The sequence below is a fragment of the Actinia tenebrosa genome, unplaced genomic scaffold (genome assembly GCF_029948245.1).
Source record: "Actinia tenebrosa isolate PJP-AT-01 unplaced genomic scaffold, QUT_ActTen_1.0 PGA_scaffold10__47_contigs__length_13832649, whole genome shotgun sequence".
Classification (NCBI taxonomy): Eukaryota; Metazoa; Cnidaria; class Anthozoa; order Actiniaria; family Actiniidae; genus Actinia; species Actinia tenebrosa.
The window spans coordinates 11,453,740-11,474,303 of NW_028292570.1; the positions used below are offsets into that span (position 1 = coordinate 11,453,740).

Below are 20,564 nucleotides of genomic sequence, written 5' to 3' on the forward strand. Positions count from 1 at the left end.
AGATTTATTCTCGGGGAATCAGCATTAAAAGCCGACAGAGAAAAGGAAGCGATTTTTTACAAATGGTTATTAATATATTTTGATTCCATATTATATCGACTGAAATTCTCTTAAGGGTAAGTAGAAAAGCTGGTACCGACAAACTTATTGTATTAACAGCTAGTTGTATTATAAGTTATTACAATATGGCAAATTCTCTTAAGGGTAAGTAGAAAAACTGGTACCGACAAACTTATTGTATTAACAGCTAGTTGTATTATAAGTTATTACAATATGGCAATGTGACTGTTCAAGGGGGGTAAAGCTTCACGTTGCAAATTTACGATTATTTGAAAGAAAGATTTCATGAAAGGCTTTAGTTTGTACCATCATGTGACGGCAGCCATGTTAGGAACTATTGCAATTCATTGCGTTACTTTCTAGTTTTATCCTCGGGGAATCAACACTGAGAGCAGACAGAGAAAGCGAAATATTTTTTTCCCAAATGGTTATTATATTGTGATTCTACAATATTGTGATTCTATATCTTATCGACTGATATTCTCTTAAGGGTAGGTAGACAAACTTATTGTATTAAAAGCTAGATCTATTATAAGTTATTACAATATGGCAATGTGACTGTTCGAGGGGAGCTAGTATTAATGTTTCGCGTTGCAAATTCACGATTATTTTAAAAAGATTTCATGAAAGTCTTTTACACAATCATGTGACGGCAGCCATATTCACCACTATATGGGCCAATAATCTCATAGATATATTGATGGTTTTTATAGCCGCCATGCTGGATAAATTTAACACGTATAGAACGGTCTGAACCCTTGAGAATTTAACACAAGAATCGGCGATTCAGTCTTTAGTTTATATATTATCCAACGTGGCCGTGGTGTCTTTTGTTATTTCATTCTCTTAGGAGTGATGGGAAACCAGCAATATTCGCCTTAGCTGCAGGGTTAATTTACAATCAACGAACGTCACGCGTGAACATCCATCTACTATGATATAGCGCGCCAAACCGGACAAAAATACTTGTATCAAATAGATAAGACTTTTTAAAATATATAACTTGTTTTAAGAAATATACGACTTGTTTATGAAATATGAAACTTGTGGCGCTAAAACATACGACTTGTTGCTGAACTATACGACTTGTTGCTGAAATATACGACTTGTTGCTGAATTATACGACTTGTTGCTGAAATATGAAACTTGTGGCGCTAAAACATACGACTTGTTGCTGAAACATACGACTTGTTGCTGAAACATACGACTCGTTGCTGAATTATACGACTTGTTGCTGAAATATACGACTTGTTGCTAAAATATAAAACTTGTTGTCAAAATATAAAACTTCTTGTCAAAATATAAAACTTCTTGTCAAAATATAAAACTTCTTGTCAAAATATAAAACTTCTTGTCAAAATATAAAACTTCTTGTCAAAATATAAAACTTCTTGTCAAAATATAAATATATATATATATATTTCGACAAGAAGTTTTATATTTTGACAACATATATATATATATATATATATTTCGACAAGAAGTTTTGTATTTTGACAAGAAGTTTTATATTTTGACAACAAGTTTTATATTTCAGCAACAAGTCGTATATTTCAGCAGCAAGTCGTATATTTTAGCGTCACAACTTTCATATTTCATAAACAAGTCGTATATTTCTTAAAGTCGTATATCTAGAAGTTATAAAAACTTTGATGAAAGTGACTTTCAAGAAAGTCTGTCAATGGCTCCCTGGCATGTGGGTGAAATCTTCGACGATATAGACGACCAAGGCTATTACTGGAGTACGCTATTGCAAAATGTGGTTGATGAGCACCTTCCCTTAAAAAAGATGAGAGTACGTGATAAAGATGTGCCGTATATGACCACAGGCTGGAAGCAGGCGATACGTGCTAAGCGAAGGGCCACAGTGAAATATAAAAACAATCCTACCCAAGAAAATTGGGAAAATAAAAGGAGATGCAAAAATGAGGCAACTAGACAGAGACGTTTGGCGATCAAAGAATATTGGAGAAAGAAAGCAGAAGATCTAAAGGAAAACCCAAGGGATTTTTTCAGAACATTCAAACCATTTTTATCAACAAAGCGTCATAAGAGTGATACGGAAATTCATCTGAGAGTCGATGGCTGTATAGAAAAAGATCAAAACAGGGTTTCAGAATAGTTTGCTGATTACTTTGCTACAATAGCAGACGGCATTGGGGGTGATACACGCAAGTGTGTCAGTGATTGCTAATAACATAAAAAATAAACAACAATATGACTTTGAACCACTCAATAGCGTCCAAGTACAACGTACACTGGAAAAGCTTAATGTAAGAAAAGCTATGGGGTTTGATGGCATTCCACCTAAAATTATGAAAATTGGAGCTACCCAAAACTTTCTACCTCTCTCTCAACCCTCTTCAATTAATGTAATATTAACAATGTATTATTATTCAATTATGTACTATTAACAATGGGATTTGGCCCAGACAATGGAAACGAGGAGAATGGATTCCAACTTTTAAAAGAGATGACGCTCAAGCGGTTACTAATTACAGACCAATAACAGTGTTGCCTTGCGCTGATAAAGTTTTTGAACGACTTCTGGGAAAACAAATAACCGATAAATTTGACGGACAGCTTGCTGATTGTCAATCTGCATATAGAAAACATCGTAGTTGTGAAACCACCCTTCTTGGTCTCGTCGAAGACTGGAAAAAGGCGAAAGATGAGGGTCTAACTGTTGGTATCTTATCGGCAGATATGTCCAAGGCATTTGACTCAGTTCATCCACCTTTACTGTAAAGTAAGCTGAAGTCTTATGGTTTCAACGACAATGTCATCATAATGTTGAACAGTTACCTAAGTGACAGCTACAACAGAGTCAGGATGGGATCTACTGTAACCAGTGATTGGAAGAGAGTCGTTCGTGGCTGTCCTCAAGGTTCCTCGTTGGGCCCGCTGATATGGAACATCTTTCAGAAGTGAGAACGACCTCGTGTATGATATTGATGCTAATATTTCTATGTATGCCGATGACCATCAAATATACCAGAAAGGTAAAGGAATCAACTCAGTGCATACCATGCTCGAGAAAAGTGCCTCTAGTGCAACTGAGTTTTACGAAAATAATCTCTTGGAGGGAAACTTGAAGAAATATCAGACTATGTACATTCAAAATAAATATGGTAGTAAGAACGAAAAGATGAGTTGTACAGAAGATAAAACTAGCTTGAACTTAAATGGTAGGATCATTAAGACGTCTGATACGTTGAAAATTTTAGGAGTTACAATAGATAATAAGTTAAATTTGAATGAGCACATTAATGATATATGTAAGAAGGCAAGTCAAAGGGTTGGGGTAATCATGAGACTGAGAAACTTAATTCCCACCACTGCAAAGTTAGTACTTTTCAAAACAGCCATCCTACCATATTTAACATATTGCCATCTAGTATGGCATTTTTGTAGGGCTAGTGATACTCGTAGGTTGGAGAGAATCCAGGAAAGAGGATTAAGGGCCGTTTATAGGGACACAAAGTCCAGCTATAATCAGTTAATGAATAGGGCGAATCTGCCTACACTGTTAAATAGACGTCTTCAAGCTATTACCAATATGTTCAAACCTCGTGATTCTTGTTACAGCCTTAGAAAGTCAGATTTTCTTATACCTAGATTTAACACAGTCACGTTTGGTAAGCATTCCCTTAGATATCTAGGTCCCATACTTTGGAGCAAATTAGACAAAAAAGACAGATTAAGCAAATCCTTAGGTGATTTTAAAAATCGCATCCGTAAAAAAAACCTTACATCTATAATTGACAACGGATGTAGAGGGTGTTTTTATGTAATAGTTGAAAGGCTGATTAGGATTTTTATTACATTATTATCAAAACATTAGAATATTTATATTTTATATTTTATATTTATGAAATAATTTTTTAGTATTTTAATGATGAAAAGGTAAAATATACACCGTGAAAAGATGAAAAAACTTACTGACGTTTCGGACGCTAGTCCTTCGTCTTCCTAGTCCTTCGTCCTTTTACTCCGACGAAGGACTAGCGTCCGAAACGTCAGTAAGTCTTTTCATCTTTTCACGGTGTATATTTTACCTTTTCATTATTACTGTTTCATTAGAAACACCGACGCAGCTCACACTAGTTTTTAGCTAGTTATATCTTTTTAGTACTTTATTGAATTAATTTTTAGTCTTAATTAATATCATTGTATATCTTATGATATTATTTTATTATTATACCTTAGGTGTCCCCTATTAGTAATATATCCTCACTGAAGCCATTATCACGTCGCAGTATGATTAAGTTATGGGGCGAGATCCGCGACGATGATGAGGCAAACAGCGAGAAATAGGAAAAACGAGAACACCACCGCAAATTCGTACTTCGAAGGTTCAAACGACGTTATGCAATGAGTCATGTGTGTTGACTTAATATATACTGCTTGGTGATAATTTATTCAGTGAGAATAGTAATATATCCTCACTGAAGCCATTATCACGTCGCAGTATGATTAAGTTATGGGGCGAGATCCGCTCCTTGTCCCCGACAATACAACGAGATGGTATATAGCCAAACTCCAGTCGTAGTAGTGCATAATAACTAATCCAGTAGTAATATGCCAACCTTTAATCTTACTATGCTCAACTCCATATACCCAATACTCAAAAACCCACATCCAATACTCGAAACCCACATCCAAAACTCAAAAACCACATCCAAACCCAAAAACCCACATCCAATACTCAAAACTTAAAGCATAAAGCCGGCTAATAATTCCACTATCCACTACTCAAAAATCCTGTATAATCGGTGTGAAATAGGCGCTGGGACGTGTGACCAAAGGAACAAAGCCCAACGAAGTCCAAAGCAGTAAAAGCAGGACCGAAACAAAACAAAATACCAAGAAACAAGTTTATACAGAGACCGGGACGTCTGCCAATGCCTCCGTCCTGGACCAACAAAGGGTGGGGTTTCCTCGGTAATGCACCTCAAGGGGATCGCCCCTTCGGGGATTAGCCTTTGAGCAACGTGAAGTCTCGAAGCAAATGGGGAACCATTTACCTAGAACGCAACCAAAACCAAACAAGGGTGAGCGCGACTAGGTAACCCCGGAAACCCGACCCTCTGTTGGCCCCAGGCTCTGAACTAGGTCCGGAATTAGAGCACTGAGAAGGCCCCCCCAGGGCCAACGGAGGACGCGACAAGATAATCCCAGATGATGAACAGCGAGAAAGGGGAGAAATAAATTTCAGGGTTTCAGGGAACCAGGAAACCAGGGTTTCCAACAGCTCAACAGCTTCGTAACGGTCAAACAGCGACGCCGGCCTATTAAGGTGTCTCCTTAGTGCGACTGAGGCGTTCTCGCAGGACTCAACGACTTTTTCTCTTTCCAGAGCCTTAACCTTCTGTTCTAACAGCTCTAAGCGATCTGCAGGCTGTAAGAATACGCAGAGAGGGATTAAGTCAGTACTCTTAAACTACGAGACCAACTTCCGGCCTAATTCTAAAAAACGCATTGTACAACCATGGCTTCTAACCACGCGTGCCGAAAAGGGGGTTACGCTCCCGTGGCTCTCCGAGCCCTTTAACGTACTACAGTACAACACAAGTATTTGATACAAAACACCCTGCTCACGGCTCTCCAGGCAGCATTGGTTCTCCAGGCCAATCTAACTCAAATTATTAAGCGACATACTCGCGGCTCTCCAGGCCGGTAGCTCTACTCATATTGGCTCTCCAAGCCAATCTAACTCAAATTATTACGCGACATACTCGTGGCTCTTCAGGCCGTTAGCTCTACTCATATTGGCTCTCCAGGCCAATCTAACTCAAATTATTACGCGACATACTCGTGGCTCTCCAGGCCGCTAACCCTACTCGTATTGGCTCTCCAGGCCAATCTAACTCAAATTATTACGCGACAAACTCGTGGCTCTCCAGGCCGCTAGCCCTACTAATATTGGCTCTCCAGGCCAAACTAACTCAAATTAATTACGCGGCATATTCGCGGTTTTTTAGGCCGAGATAAAACTTACTTTAAGAAATAAGTAACCGGAATAATAGCCCCAAGAAACTGCACAAACTACGAAGATAAATATCACACAAAAGCACTAGGACCGCGTGAAATAAAAACGCTGAAGCAGATCCGTACACCAAAAGACTCCCCAGGGCAAAAAGTGTAACCTACATAAAAGGCTAAAACCGATGAAACCAAGGGCGCTAAAGAACAAGCCGTGAACAAAGAACCAAACCAACCAAGTGTGACGAGGGTAGAAATAAATGCAAATCTGAAGGGTAAACTACTTGAGTAAAACTATAACTGCGCCCAAAAATACCATGTAATAACGCATAAAATAGTAGTAGCATGCCTTGGATGCAAATCTGAAGGGAAACTACTCGAGTAAAACTATAACTGCTCCCAAAAATACCATATAATAACGTATAAAATAGTAGTAGCGTGCATTAACAAAACCACGAGGTCCAGATAAACTGGCAGGCAAAAAATAGCGCCAACACGAAGGGAATAACAAACTCTCCCAGATAAAAGAACTGCAGCAAAATTACCTGCTGCTCGCCAACCGGTGGAACTACTGCTCCCGGCGCTTGCTGTTCAGGGTTTTGAACCCCATCTCCTGCTGCCGCTCCTTGCGCCACGTGAACTCTCAGTACAAATTATATCTTTGACATTTTCTTTGCACCGGCAAAACGAAACAAATAGAATACAACAAACCTAAACTTTGTCCCACAATACCTGCCGTCAGCATAAGCGCCTCAAGTCCCGTCTGGGTTTCATCAGCATGCGTAGAACACTAGAATGTTGGCTTATGGCTGGTGGCGGTGGTGGGGACAGCGAGAAAAATTCGTACTTCGAAGGTCCAAACGACGTTATGCAATGAGTCATGTGTGTTGACTTAATTTATACTGCTTGGTGATAATTTATTCAATGAGAATAGTAGAGGGTTTTCCCTCAGCTAGTTATTTTCTTGACACGTTAATAAAGTATCTATATATCTATCTATCTATCTATCTATCTATCTAACAAGTTATATATTTTTACGCTAAGTCGTATGTTTCTCAAAATAAGTCTTATCTATTTGATACAAGTATTTTTGTCCGGTTTGGCGGGCCATATACAACAGATTCAATAAAAAATATTTTATGTTTGACTGAAATAATTATTTTAAATATTCGATTGAAGACTAGAAAACTTATTTCCGTGTTCATTGAATAAATTTTCTACACGAATCGCCCACCATAATTATTGCTGCGGAGAAGACAGACTCCTAATTTAAAGTCAGCAAACGATAAGTCCTGTAACGATTTTCAGACAGTATGTCGGGGTCCGTGTAGGTCCGTGTAACACTCCACAAAGAGCTTTTCAATTTAGTTGGCGTGAATTGGACATATGAAATTTGCCTGATTTTTGAATTTTCATTTTTTACGATCATGTCAAAATTCGAGAATTATCTCATCAATGTCAATTTTCAATTTTCGAATTCAAAAATTAAAAATCAAAATATATATTTGAAATGACTTTTCGAAATTTTGATTTTGTACTCTGAAAACGAACTTTGGAAAAATATCCTGTAGACAGGGGGAGGTGAAGATTAGGCGGACTGAGGGTAGGTGGGTCCACTTCCGCTTTCATCATCGTACAAATTGGTCGAAAATTCTTCCATGGTTTTCTCTCAAGGTTTACATGTTGTTATAACACCCTCCTTGGTGCCTCCCCTCCCTCTATGGTTTTTTTTTTATTATTGTCGTTGTTAGTGGACCCACCTACCCTCAGTCCGCCTAATCTTCACCTCCCCCTGTCTACAGGATATTTTTCCAAAGTTCGTTTTCAGAGTACAAAATCAAAATTTCGAAAAGTCATTTCAAATATTTATTTTAATTTTTAATTTTTGAATTCGAAAATTGAAAATTGACATTGATGAGATAATATTCGAATTTTGACATGATCATAAAAAATGAAAGTTCAAAAATCAGGCAAATTTCATATGTCCAATTCACGCCAACTAAATTGAAAAGCTCTTTGTGGAGTGTTACACGGACCGATGAGATAATATTCGAGTTTTGACATGATCATAAAAAATGAAAATTCAAAAATCAGGCAAATTTCATATGTCCAATTCACGCCAACTAAATTGAAAAGCTCTTTGTGGAGTGTTACACGGACCATGTCGGGAACTAATTGTCTGACCATGTGTTCAAAAAAACTTAAACACAATATCTTATTATTGCTACTGTGGCAACAAGGCTATAAAGCAACTTTTTGAAATTTGTATTGATTATTCAATGATTGAATAGCAAGTGTTGAAAACTTGAAATTAAGATTACTATCTAAGAATCGTAAGATATGTATAATCGTTTGAATGTATGAATATTTATTTCAATCTTTGAATAATTGAACAGAAACTGTTCACGCGTGACGTTAGATGTACCTGAAAAGCCAGTTAATGAAAAGACAGTTAGGAAAAATCAAAGTTGATTTTTTTATTTCAGCAAAAGAACCTTTTTAGATAGGGTATTTCAGAAAACACGATCTAAAAGTCCAAGCTCAATTTTATTTTTGTGAAATTTTACGAAAGTTTGAAAAATCGATTCAAATATTGATCATTCCTAATTTTAATTATGCACGAATCGAAAGCCAACTTCAATAAGCACTAGACGGCGTGGAGAAAGTAACCAATTTTTGTTGTTGTTGTTTTTGTTTTGTTTTTTTTATCAACTATTTTATTTTCACTTATATTTAGCCTCACAAAATCCTCTCTTTTTGTGATCAATCGAAGGTCAAATTTTAGACGAAATTTAGACTCCAATATCTCTGCTGGTACCTAACAAATCAAAAAGTGAGCTGCATCACTTTAAAGAACGTCTCTTCTAGTGTCTCTGGGCCAAACCGGAACTTCTACGAATAAAACGCCAACCCACGAGCGAATTTTATTTTGAGGCGGTAAAGTACGAAATGCGACTAAGGCTCCGCAAAATTTTGTATCCGTATCCGCAAATTTTACGAAAACGGATACGTGTGGACATAGTTAATAGGAATTCGTAATCTCTCGCAGCCAATTTACTCGCCATGATTTGTGAAGATCGTCTTAGGCAGAAGGTAGCTTAAATATTCCTATTCCTTTCGTTCTTCTACAACTGCCACAGCCGAATACTGAACAATTATCTCCAGGCATTACGTTCTAAAGGATGTAGCGCAGAATCGAGTTGAATATGCCGTAATTACATGATGAAATATGAAAGAAATCTACTAAAACATATAATCTTATTGTCGCGACGCTATACTCGAGTTGTGTGTTGTTTTGACTATGTGCACGGTCAATGTCACGTGACAGCCCATAAAGTCGAACAAAGACATAGTCCTTTGAAGTTCGCCGGCTTTCATAACCATTCCCCTCTATTAACTATGGTGTGGACGGTGAAAACGATTCTATTTCGCTGCGTGTGCACGCAAACATTTTCGTATCCGCAAAAATTAATTTGCGGAAACAAAAAATATTCCGTATCCGGAAATTTTCGGAAACGCTCTCCAGAGTGGAAATTTTCGAATACGCGCCGAATACGGATAGGTGTGGACGGTCGTATCCGCAAATTTTCGATTACGATGACGTAAACACGATTTTGCGCATGCTCAATAAGAAAAACTATCCATCAAAGGGACTAGGCACTAGCGTGCATCAGCGGATCAAGAACTTTACGGATACGTGTGGACAGTGAAAACGATTCGAAAACGATTCGAATACGCTGCGTGTGGACGCGAACATTTTCGTTTTCCGAAAAAAAAAATTGCGGATACAAAAATTTGCGGATACGTGTGGACGGTGAAAATTTGAAATGTCCAGAATAATTCTTAACACCTCCCTTAAAGTCATCCAAAAAAATACGATCCCCCCTAAGCAAGGCTTGTAGCTTCTTCCAACAATTGTACATCCCCCATTTTTCTGATAAAAATTTGCCCATCCCCCCCTTTTCCTACCAAAATTTTCCAAATCCCCCCTCGATTTCACCTGCACCCCTCGCCCCCCCCCCCCCCCCCCCCCTCTGCCGTACATTATGAACGCAGCCTAACTAATTTCCAACGCTAACATTACTTGATATGACAGTAAAAGAAACTTGTTCTGTTATGTCTTTCGTCACAGAGGTGTTTTTGTACAATACCATTGTGCTTTTTAAGCTTATTATTATTAATACATGTACAGGGCGACAATGCCAACCAACGCCACCCAGACAAATTCTCATGCGAATTTAGCCAATTACGTTTGAGTATTTAAATAATAATCTGCAAAAATTTCAGCATTTTACCCTTGAGAAGCTAGCTATTATTTTGCTTTATATGTGTCTGTATGATCAGGAGTGGATGAGAACAGTTTGAACTCCATAATTCGTCACCCCCAGACAAATTTTTGTACAAATTAGCCAATCAGTATTTAAACAATTTCCCTGCTAGCAGAGTCTCTCTTCTCTTTCTCTCCCTTCTTTCAGGCGGGGAGGAGGGAGACTCTGCCGATGTAGAGCGTGTCCTTTGATACTCCGCCGTCCACGATTGTAGACGAACAACATCAGTTTTAAAACCGGTTTTAACCGATTACATGTAGTGCGCATGAGCAATGTTTGACGAGAGCGGCTGTCAAAATCATGACAGCGTTGCTAAGTTACGCCACGCATGCGCGACAGAAATAACGTCCTACATCGGCAGAGTCTATTTTTCTCTCTCAACCAAAACAAAAGGAAAATAGGCTCTGCTAGCAGGGAATTAAACAATAGAATCTGCACAGATTTTCATATTTTTTCTTTAAATATTTTACTTTATACCAGTGTGGGTATGATCAGGAGCGAACCAAAAACACTAGTTCAAACTCCAGAATTTATCAATTCATCTGTTACTCGTCTGTTTGTCAAAAAAGTGATTTGTGAATTAAGATAATTATATTTTTTGTATCATTTTTTAGGTCCTTTAGAATGGGTTTATTCAATATAAGTGTGCTACGACGACGCTTCCTCAGAACTAGAAAAAGAAATTTCTATATGGTGTTGTTTGTACTTCTAGTTTCATCATATGCTTTATATTCTTATCTGGGGCTTCCCTTTGTAAAGGTAATGTGAAGTTACAGTGCGAATTGCCCTCTATTTCACTATGACGTTGCTGCTTGTTTATATGGGGATAGAATCGCCAAATCCAATAGAAAATTCAACAAAATTTGCTCCTAGCGAAACAGTTTAATCTAAAATGGCCTGGTTTCCAGATATAATATGTGTTGATATGTACTAAAAAATATTCTGAGCGTTTGCTGGCTATTCTACTTCTCTTCGTGGATTGATACAGGTTTTAGAACAATTTTCGGTGAATTTGCGTTGATTTGACCCCCTCCGACGACCATGATGCTTTGCGTTTAAGCGATAGATTGTTTTGATGTGACGTCATAGCGAAATAGGGCAATTGAAAAAGCATGGGCACCTAGAAGTATTTCAAGAATGTTTATTAACCAATCAGAAGCGTTATTGTTATCTTTCCGTTATCTTGTGGTTTGAAACCCAATAGACCTTATTCGTGGCGTGACAATGTTTTCCCAATTCAGCGTGACGAACCTCCAGGGGATTCATTTTCTTTTGTTTTTACTCTTCGAAAAATTCATGAGTATCCCAAAGCATACGAAAGGAATAACGACGATATCCCGACGAGTTTCAAAACAATAGCTCTTCATTCCCCCAGAGGTTTGTCACGCTGAATTTGGGAAAACATTGTCACACCACGAATAAGGTCTTTTCTGATTGGTCAAAGAACAATAGAACATTCCTGGAATATTTCTATGTTTCTAAATTTGACATCACTGCACATCACGGGCTATCAATTGAATGTCTTAATTTCTTTTCAGATTGAAAACATGGACCTACCTTTAGGTGGCGACTTCTCCTGCAAAGGATCACAAGTGCCAGGAAAATGCGCGTTCTATCTTGAACTACACGCCCGTGTTCCAAGAAAAGGGAAGGCTATGTGTAGCTGGATGGGACCCAAATGCAAGGGATTCGTCTATAATTCTGGTATCAACTTAATTATTCTAAAAAATAGCATCAAAGGGAGCCCTAAATATTCACTTGGATTTGAGTTGTATGTGAAGAAAGCTTACGTTGATTTGGTTCATGTCGTCATTGAAGAGTGCGCTCCAAGTTTGAAGGTAATTTTGGAAGATATTTTTTTATTTTTAAATTTTTAAAGGAGAGAGTAGGAGAACTAAGAAAGATAGAAGACAAAAAAATCGTGAAGCTTGGTTTTCACTTGCATCGGAGTCGGAGTCGGAGTCGGAGTCGGAGTCGGAGTCGGAGTCGGAGTCGGAGTCGGAGTCGGAGTCGGAGTCGGAGTCGGAGTCGGAGACGGAGTCGGAGTCGGAGTCGGAGTCGGAGTCGGAGTCGGAGTCGGAGTCGGAGTCGGAGTCATCAGCAGTTAATACGAGTGAAAATCGATCGTCATTATGAACGCTGAAATTTGGTTTTTTGCTGCCAAATATATGTCAAAAATATAAAAGGTACCGACTGATTAGGTTTGATTGATGACAAATGACGGAAAACCAAATTTCAGCGTGTAACTCAAGAGCACCGAGGTCGCATGTTTATGAAAATAGATTAAGTAACAATAACGACAACGACAAATAGTTGGCGTCAATTGCCCTATTTCACTATGACGTCACTGCATGTTTATGTGCGGGACAGAATCGTCAAATCCAATAGAAAATTCAACAAAATTTGCCCTTAGTGAAACAGTTTAATCTAAAATGGTCTGGTTTTCAGATATAATATGTGTTAATATGTACTAAAAAATATTCTGTGCCTTTGCTGGCTATTCTACTTCTCTTCGTGGATTGATACGGGTTTTTAAATAATTTTCAGTGAATTTGCGTTGAATTGACCCCCTCCGACGACCATGATCCTTTGCGTTTAAATAATAGATTGTTTTGATGTGACGTCATAGTGAAATAGGGCAATTAGACATGTTGAACAGTTAGGTACTAATCCCTTTATTCCCTTCCCAAGCAGGATGGACCAGCATCAGATCTAGTTTCAGACCTTGCATGTCACATCCCTAAACTGAATCCTTTTGATGAAACAATCATGGGACTGATACAAAAGAAAACCCTGGAATGTCCGGGCAAGTCAATAACACAATATGATGGAAGTACGTTGACTTTTATAACTGAAGGTAAGTCGATATTACTCGTTCACCTTCACTAAAGTCCCGTGTAAACACACGAGGGATTTTTGAGTCCAGTTTTGAAAATATAAGAAATTTTGTATCATGCTTCTAAAATAAAACATTTGTCCTCGAACCATGTCCTTTCGTGCAGATGCAACAGACCAACATCCGTCCGTCCATCCATCCATCCATCCGTCCGTCCGTCCGTCCGTCCGTCCGTCCGTCCGTCCGTCCGTCCGTCCGTCCGTCCCTCCATCCCTCCGTCCCTCCATCCCTCCATCCCTCCATCCCTCCATCCCTCCATCCCTCCACCCCTTCATCCCTCCATCCCTCCATCCCTCCCTCCCTCCATCCACTCGTTTCTCGATAATTTTTTCTATTTCATTCTTTTATTGACAAATTCTTCTCATTCCCAGGAAATGACGTACAGGAAGTGACGTATGAAACTATAACTCGAGAAAATAACGACTTCGGTCATGGAATCGGCCGAACCGGAACACTTACGAGATCAAAAAACACAGTGACACTTAACCATGATGCAATTCGGGTCAAATACAGAGATCGTCATGGCAACGAACAAACAGACTTTCACATCGGGGTATCTCCTTTACAGGAAGTGACGTCACGACAAGGAATAGAACCAGATATTCCACTGAATATCTTGATTCTCGCTTTTGATTCGACTTCGAGATCGCATTTCGTTCGCAAGATGCCGCTGACCAGAAAGTTTGTGGCGGAGGAACTTGAGTCGTTCTTGTTTAATGGGTACAGTATAGTAGGGGATGGTACGACACCTGCGATGACTGCACTGCTTCTTGGGAGGTCTGAAGAAGAATTACCTGAAGCAAGAAAAGCCAAGTAGGTTTAAGCTAGTAATTAGGGGAGAGGGAGGGGAGGGGGCTACTAGTTGTGCTGGTGCTTCTACTGTTAGGGCATACTAGTACTAGGAAGACTAATACTACTATCATCACTACTACCACCACTACCACTACCACTACTGTTACCACCGCCACTACCACCACTACCACTACCACCATCACCACTACCACCACCACCGCTACCACCACCTCTACCACCACCACCCTACCACCACTTCCACTACCACCAACTCTACCACCACCACCACCACCTCTACCACCATCACCACTACCACCACTTCCACTTCCACTACCACCACCTCTACCACCACCACCACCTCTACCACCACCACCACCTCTACCACCATCACCACTTCCATTTCCACTTCCACTACCATCACCACTACGTCCACTGCTACCATCACCACTTCCACTTCCACTTCCACCACCACCAAAACTACAACCACAACTACCTCTAAACTGTTCTCGGACTTAGCATCGCATGTGAGTTGTGTTTCTTGGGTGTCTCAAAGGGTTTTTCTCAGGCACCCATTTATATCCTAACACGCTAGCTAATTCCATCTCCATCTTTGGGTTAACCGCAACTGTCCTCTGGCTTATCATTATTATTACTACCACCTCTACCACCACCACAACCACCTCTACCACCATCACCACTTCCACCACCACTTCCACTACCACCACCACTACTTCCACTACTACCACCACTACCACCTCTACAACCCACCACCACCACCTCTACCACCATCACCACTTCCACCACCACTTCCACTACCACCTCCACTACTTCCACTACTACCACCACTACCACCTCTACCACCACCACCACCACCTCTACCACCATCACCACTTCCACTTCCACTTCCACCACCACCAAAACTACAACCACAACCACCACTAAACTGTTCTCGGACTTAGCATCGCATGTGAGTTGTGTTTCTTGGGTGTCTCAAAGGGTTTTTCTCAGGCACCCATTTATATCCTAACATGCTAGCTAATTCCACCTCCATCTTTGGGTTAACCGCAACTGTCCCCTGGCTCATCATTATTACCGGTCAGCGGTCAACATCATCGTTTTCATTTCAGGGGTGGGGATTACGTCGACAAGTGGCCGTTCATCTTCGACAACCTCCACAAGCATGGTTACGTCACTTCCTGGTCAGAGGACCAAGCAAAATACGGGACCTTTCAATATCGTCTGAAAGGGTTCGTCAAAAAACCTGTAGATCATTTTCTAAGAAACTTTTGGGTAGCAGCTTCCGAGCATACTGATGGAATGGAAACTTATTGTCTTGGCCCTGAACTTGGCTTCAAGAAGCGCTTTCGATACATAAAGAGTCTTTTCGAGGCGTACCCCAAGAAAAGAAAGTTTGCTCTGTCGTTCTTCTCACTTGGTCACGATGATGTGAACTCCCTTGGCTTACCCGATGAGGACCTCTCTACATTCCTTCGTGACATGAAGGAAAGCGGTTACCTTGACAACACGATGTTGGTCGTCATGGGCGACCATGGAATTCGATATGGAGCAATACGTAAGACTATTTTGGGTAAATTAGAAGAGCGATTGCCTTTGTTGTATATGGCTGTTCCTAAATGGGTTAAAGAAAAATACCCGGAATTTATTCGGAATTTAAACATCAATACGAATCGGATAACGACACCGTACGATCTTCACGCAACGCTGCAGCAGATACTTTCCAAAACACACAAGAAAACGTATACGTTTGGTCAGAGTTTATTTTCAGAGATTTCTAAATCTCGCACGTGTAAGGAAGCGGGGAATCCGGCGCATTTTTGTCCGTGTATTGATTTTCGACCTGTTGATCCTCGTCATAAACACTTAAAACAATTTGGTGAGGAGACGGTTCGATGTATTAATCAGGTTGGTGTTGCGGGATTTTATCTTCTTTCTATTTATAATCTTTTTTACATCTTTTGGGTCCCTTCCTTCCTCCCTTTCTTCTTTATCACTTCTGCCATTCTTTCTTTCTTTCTTCAATCCATTTTTCTCCTTCCCTCTCTCCCGCCCTCCCTCCCTCCCTTCAACGTGTAACAGATGTAATGATTTCTGTTCCTTGGTGGTTGTGAAATATGGCTTTATTTTGAGTATATCAATTCGGGCTACAAATGTGTATCATACAGTCTGATAGATGGATATAGGGTTTCAGTCAATGCTATGGTATCATATGACATATAGCATGACATCCTCCTTTCCGTAAAAAACAACAACATATATATATATATATATATGTACATGCAACGAAAACAATAGTAACAATGACTATATATCAGCTGTCCATGCATACAACTGATGTTGCGATTATGTGCTATTCTTGAACAGTTCTTTTGAAAATTATATATATCGTTCTGGTGGTTTCACGACCCTGCCACTGCGCGTTGTAATCATTCCATTATGTGGTGCTGGATTAGACACTTCTGTTCCAGGAGATTCTGCAGGCGGGCTTTGGTGTCCTATGGGGGATGGCAGTGCTTCTCTGATGTGTGTTCTGTTCCGACGTAGCTCTCCACCCTTTGGAGTAGTGACTGTATATGATCTTGGTTGGTCCAACTTTTCCTTGACTGTGGCCGGTCCCCATTTCTTTGTAGAGGGGTTTTGAATATTGATGTTCTGCCCTTGCAGAAGATCCGGGATTGTCTTGGTGTTCCGGTCATAGTAGTGCTTTTGCAGCTCTTGTCGTTTCTTTAATCTCTCTATGATCTCTTCGTTGTTCTGGTTCCTAGTTATCGAGCGCGGTAGATTGTCTTGGAGCTTCCTGCCAAGGAGTAGTTCAGAGGGTGATGGCAACTTACTGTCAATTGGAGTGGACCGAAGACAGAGTAGAGCCATGTAGGGGTCTTCGTTGGTTCTTGCGGTCTTGTGCAGGACTGCCTTAACCGTCTTGACTTGGTTTTCTATGAAACCGTTACTCTGGGGGTAGTGAGGAGAACTGGTGATATGTTCAAATCCGTATTCTTTGGCAAATTCATGAAAACTAGCACTGCTGTAGTGGGGCCCGTTGTCTGATCTTACAATCTTTGGTACTCCTTGTTCACTGAAGATCTGCTTCATCAACTCAATAACCTGCTTACTGCTACTCTGCCCTCTGGGAATTTTCCTTATGAATGGATATTTCGAGTAGTAGTCAGCTACAAGTAGATATTCAGACTCGTTGATGTAGAATAGGTCAGTAGCGATCGTGTGCCATGGTCTTGGTGGTATTTCGGTTTGTAGCAGTGGCTGTTTCGGATTGCACTGTAAATGGACGGCCAAACAGGTATGTGTGGAAACGCTCACAAGCATAGACTACTGCGAGGAGCTCTCTCTCTATATTTGCATAGCGTGTTTCGACGTCGGTTAGCGCTTTGCTGGCGAATGCTATGGGCTTGCCCTCTTGCATGAGGGCTGCACCAAGGCCTTTTGTTGAGGCGTCTACCTGGAGCGTTACATCTTTTGTTTCGTCAAAATAGGTGAGGGTGATTTCTTCACTTATCGAGTTCTTGATTTTCTCGAAGGCAGCCTGGTAGTCGGCATTCCATTGGAAGGGTGTGTCTTCCTTCAATAATCCTCTCAGGGGTGCGGTCAGGATGCTTAGGTTTGCGATGAATGGGGACATGTAGGTGGCTAGCCCAAGGAACGTTTGTAGTTCGCGGCGATCAACCGGTTCTTTCATCTGCCTCAGCACTGATATTTTGGCGGGATCGGGCTGGATACCGTTTTCACTGCAGATGATGCCGTAGAGCTTTATTTTGTTCTGTTTGATATGGCACTTGTCTGGGTTGAGTTTTAGGCCTGTTTCTTTGCATTTCTCAACCATCGCCTTTAAATTAATGTCATGTTCTTCCTCCGTTTTTCCATAAACCACGATGTCATCCACGATGCCAATAACACCATCGCAACCCCCAAATGTCTGGTCAATCTTGGCTTGGAAAACGTCTTGCGACATTCTCAGTCCAAATGGCATTCGTTTAAACCTGTAGCGGCCAAATGGGGAATTGAAGGTAGTCAGGTAACTTGATGGTGTGTCGAGTACAACATTCCAATATCCACACTTCGCGTCTAGAATGGAGAAATATTTTGATCCGCTCAGCTTGGGCAAGATTTCCTCAAGGGTGGGTGTTACGTGATGGTCTCGTTGTATGGCAGCATTTAAATCTTTAGGGTCAAGACATATTCTAAGTCTGCCAGTGGGTTTCCTTCTGTATACTAAACTATTGACCCATGCCGTCGGCTCCCCTTCTCGTACTTTGGTGATGATACCTTGGGCGGCCATCTCATCTAGTTCCCGTTTAATGTCATCTTTGAGGCTTATTGGCACGCGTCTCGGTGAGTGAATGACAGGGGGTACATTTGGGTCCAGTGTGATGTGATATTCTCCTTGAAATTTACCTATTCCGTCAAAGCATTGGGGGTATTGCGCGAGCAGTTGTTCCTTGCTGCTTATTTTGTTCGTGTTGTTTGTGGGTCTTGCAGTTTCTTTTCGTGGTTGTGTACCTTCATTCTGTGTTTCGACAGAACAGTTCAAAGAGATTAATTTGAGATCTAGTGCTGTTGGTAACCCAATGATTGCTTGGCCTGGCGCGTCAGTGACATAAAAGAGCGCGGTCGTAGTCATGCCTTCATAGCTGCACTGTATTTCGCAAGTACCTAGTTGCTTTATTTTCGCTCCACCATATGCTGTGAGTATGGTTTTGGATGGCTTCAATGCATTTTGGTTTGGTTCACCGTCCGTCCCGACGTTCTGCGGGAACATGCTTTGATATAATTTTAATGGCAAGATGTTTGCTTGCGCACCGGTGTCGAGTTTTGCTTTCAGTTGCGCTCGGTTTTTCGGGAAATGTGGAAGTTGTATGCTGATAGTAGCGAATGCTTCGTCCCTGCGTTCCACCGGGCGTATGGTTCCAATTATTATCGATTGGAAATGTAGTGTATTGAAATCTTCATTGAAATCGTCATCTGTTTGCATTTCATGCACAGCGCGTCTGCCTTGGCGTGCTTCCCTATTGTTATTGCATTGTTTGTATGGTTGTTCTTTTCTAGCGTTTGGGTTTTCTGATTCACTAGGGTTGCCTTTCTGACGGCATACTTTAGCCCAGTGGTTCAATCTTGAACAAAAATTGCAAGTCGAACCATATGCGGGGCATTTCTTTGGCACGTGTTCGCCTCCGCAATTTCCGCATTTCCTGTGCCGATTCTCGTATTTCCTGACAGCTTGAACATGTTTGTCATCATCACTCTGGAGCTGGGCCACATGCGCTAATGTAGCTTCATATGTTCTAGCTATATCTATGGCTTTATCTAATGTAAGGTCGTCTCCATATTCTAGTATACGCTCTTGTGCTTTTCGATATTTGGTGCCTATGATAAGCTGCTCGATTAAGCGCTCGTTTATTTCAAGCTGGTCGCGAAATTTGCATTTGTTGGCATGATTGCGACATTTGGTCATAAAATCATCAATATTCTCGTCGTTTGATTGCTTCATCTGCTGTAGCTGGTACCTAGCTAGCCTGAAATTTGTTCTCGGCGCTAAATGTTTTTCAAATTTTGACCAAATGTCCTCGGGATTTGTTTTCTCGTCTTCGCTGTCCCAAGTGAAACTATTATAGATATCTACGCCTTGACGGCCTATCCATAGTAGGATGTACGAGGATTTTTCATTATCTGACCTTTTTGCAAATGGGCCATTGAAAATTAGATTACAGTATTGCTTGAATCTGGCGAATTCGTCGTTGATATCGCTGGTTTGCCAGTTCATAACGGGTGGCGTGAACCCTGCGGCCATGATGTTCTATCACTGACGCGGTCTGCTAGCTGTTTTCTTTTATTTCCTGTCTTGGTATCTGATTTAACCACTTAGCGAATGTCGATGTATGTTTTACCTTTCACTTCTGGCACCATGTAATGATTTCTGTTCCTTGGTGGTTGTGAAATATGGCTTTATTTTGAGTATATCAATTCGGGCTACAAATGTGTATCATACAGTCTGATAGATGGATATAGGGTTTCAGTCAATGCTATGGTATCATATGACATATAGCATGACAACAGAGAACACATCATTCAAATCGGTTAAGTTTAAAATTAATTGTTGTGTTTCTTAGTTAATTAAAGATGAAAATCTCACCGAGGTATGCTCGCTTTTGACTCTTGAACGAGTCGAGAACTCTGTTTATCTTGCACCAAACGAGAAAGTGCAAAAGTTTGAAAAATCTGCCGACGTCGATGGTCGAGTTGTTGCTGAGGGGTCAAGATCAAAAGGTGAGTTGCTAGAATGGAAAGTAGGCGAATTTTTGATTCTTAATCAAGAAGATCTCTTTGTCGCTCACTGTTTTACCATTTCAGACAACGTGTCATTCTCTCGCGAATATGGATAAAACTCAAACAAAGCCAAAATCTTTCTTTTGGCTGCTAGATATTTGAATACTCCTTACAACAATCCCATGGACAAAGTTAATGTTTACTTA

General features: G+C 40.5%; 1 protein-coding gene across 1 annotated transcript in view; it reads left to right on the forward strand.

Annotated features, from left to right (window-relative positions):
• The window catches only part of LOC148913037 (uncharacterized), a 22,975-nt gene continuing 2,411 nt past the window's right edge, over positions 1-20,564 (forward strand). The window contains exons 1-8 of the mRNA XM_089026388.1: positions 1-116; positions 10,988-11,132; positions 11,912-12,211; positions 13,068-13,230; positions 13,641-14,082; positions 15,189-16,151; positions 16,444-16,648; positions 20,202-20,358. Coding sequence (XP_088882514.1) covers positions 10,998-11,132; positions 11,912-12,211; positions 13,068-13,230; positions 13,641-14,082; positions 15,189-16,151; positions 16,444-16,648; positions 20,202-20,358 — 2,365 coding nt within the window. The 5' untranslated portion in view covers positions 1-116; positions 10,988-10,997. The remainder of the gene's footprint in view (positions 117-10,987; positions 11,133-11,911; positions 12,212-13,067; positions 13,231-13,640; positions 14,083-15,188; positions 16,152-16,443; positions 16,649-20,201; positions 20,359-20,564) is intronic.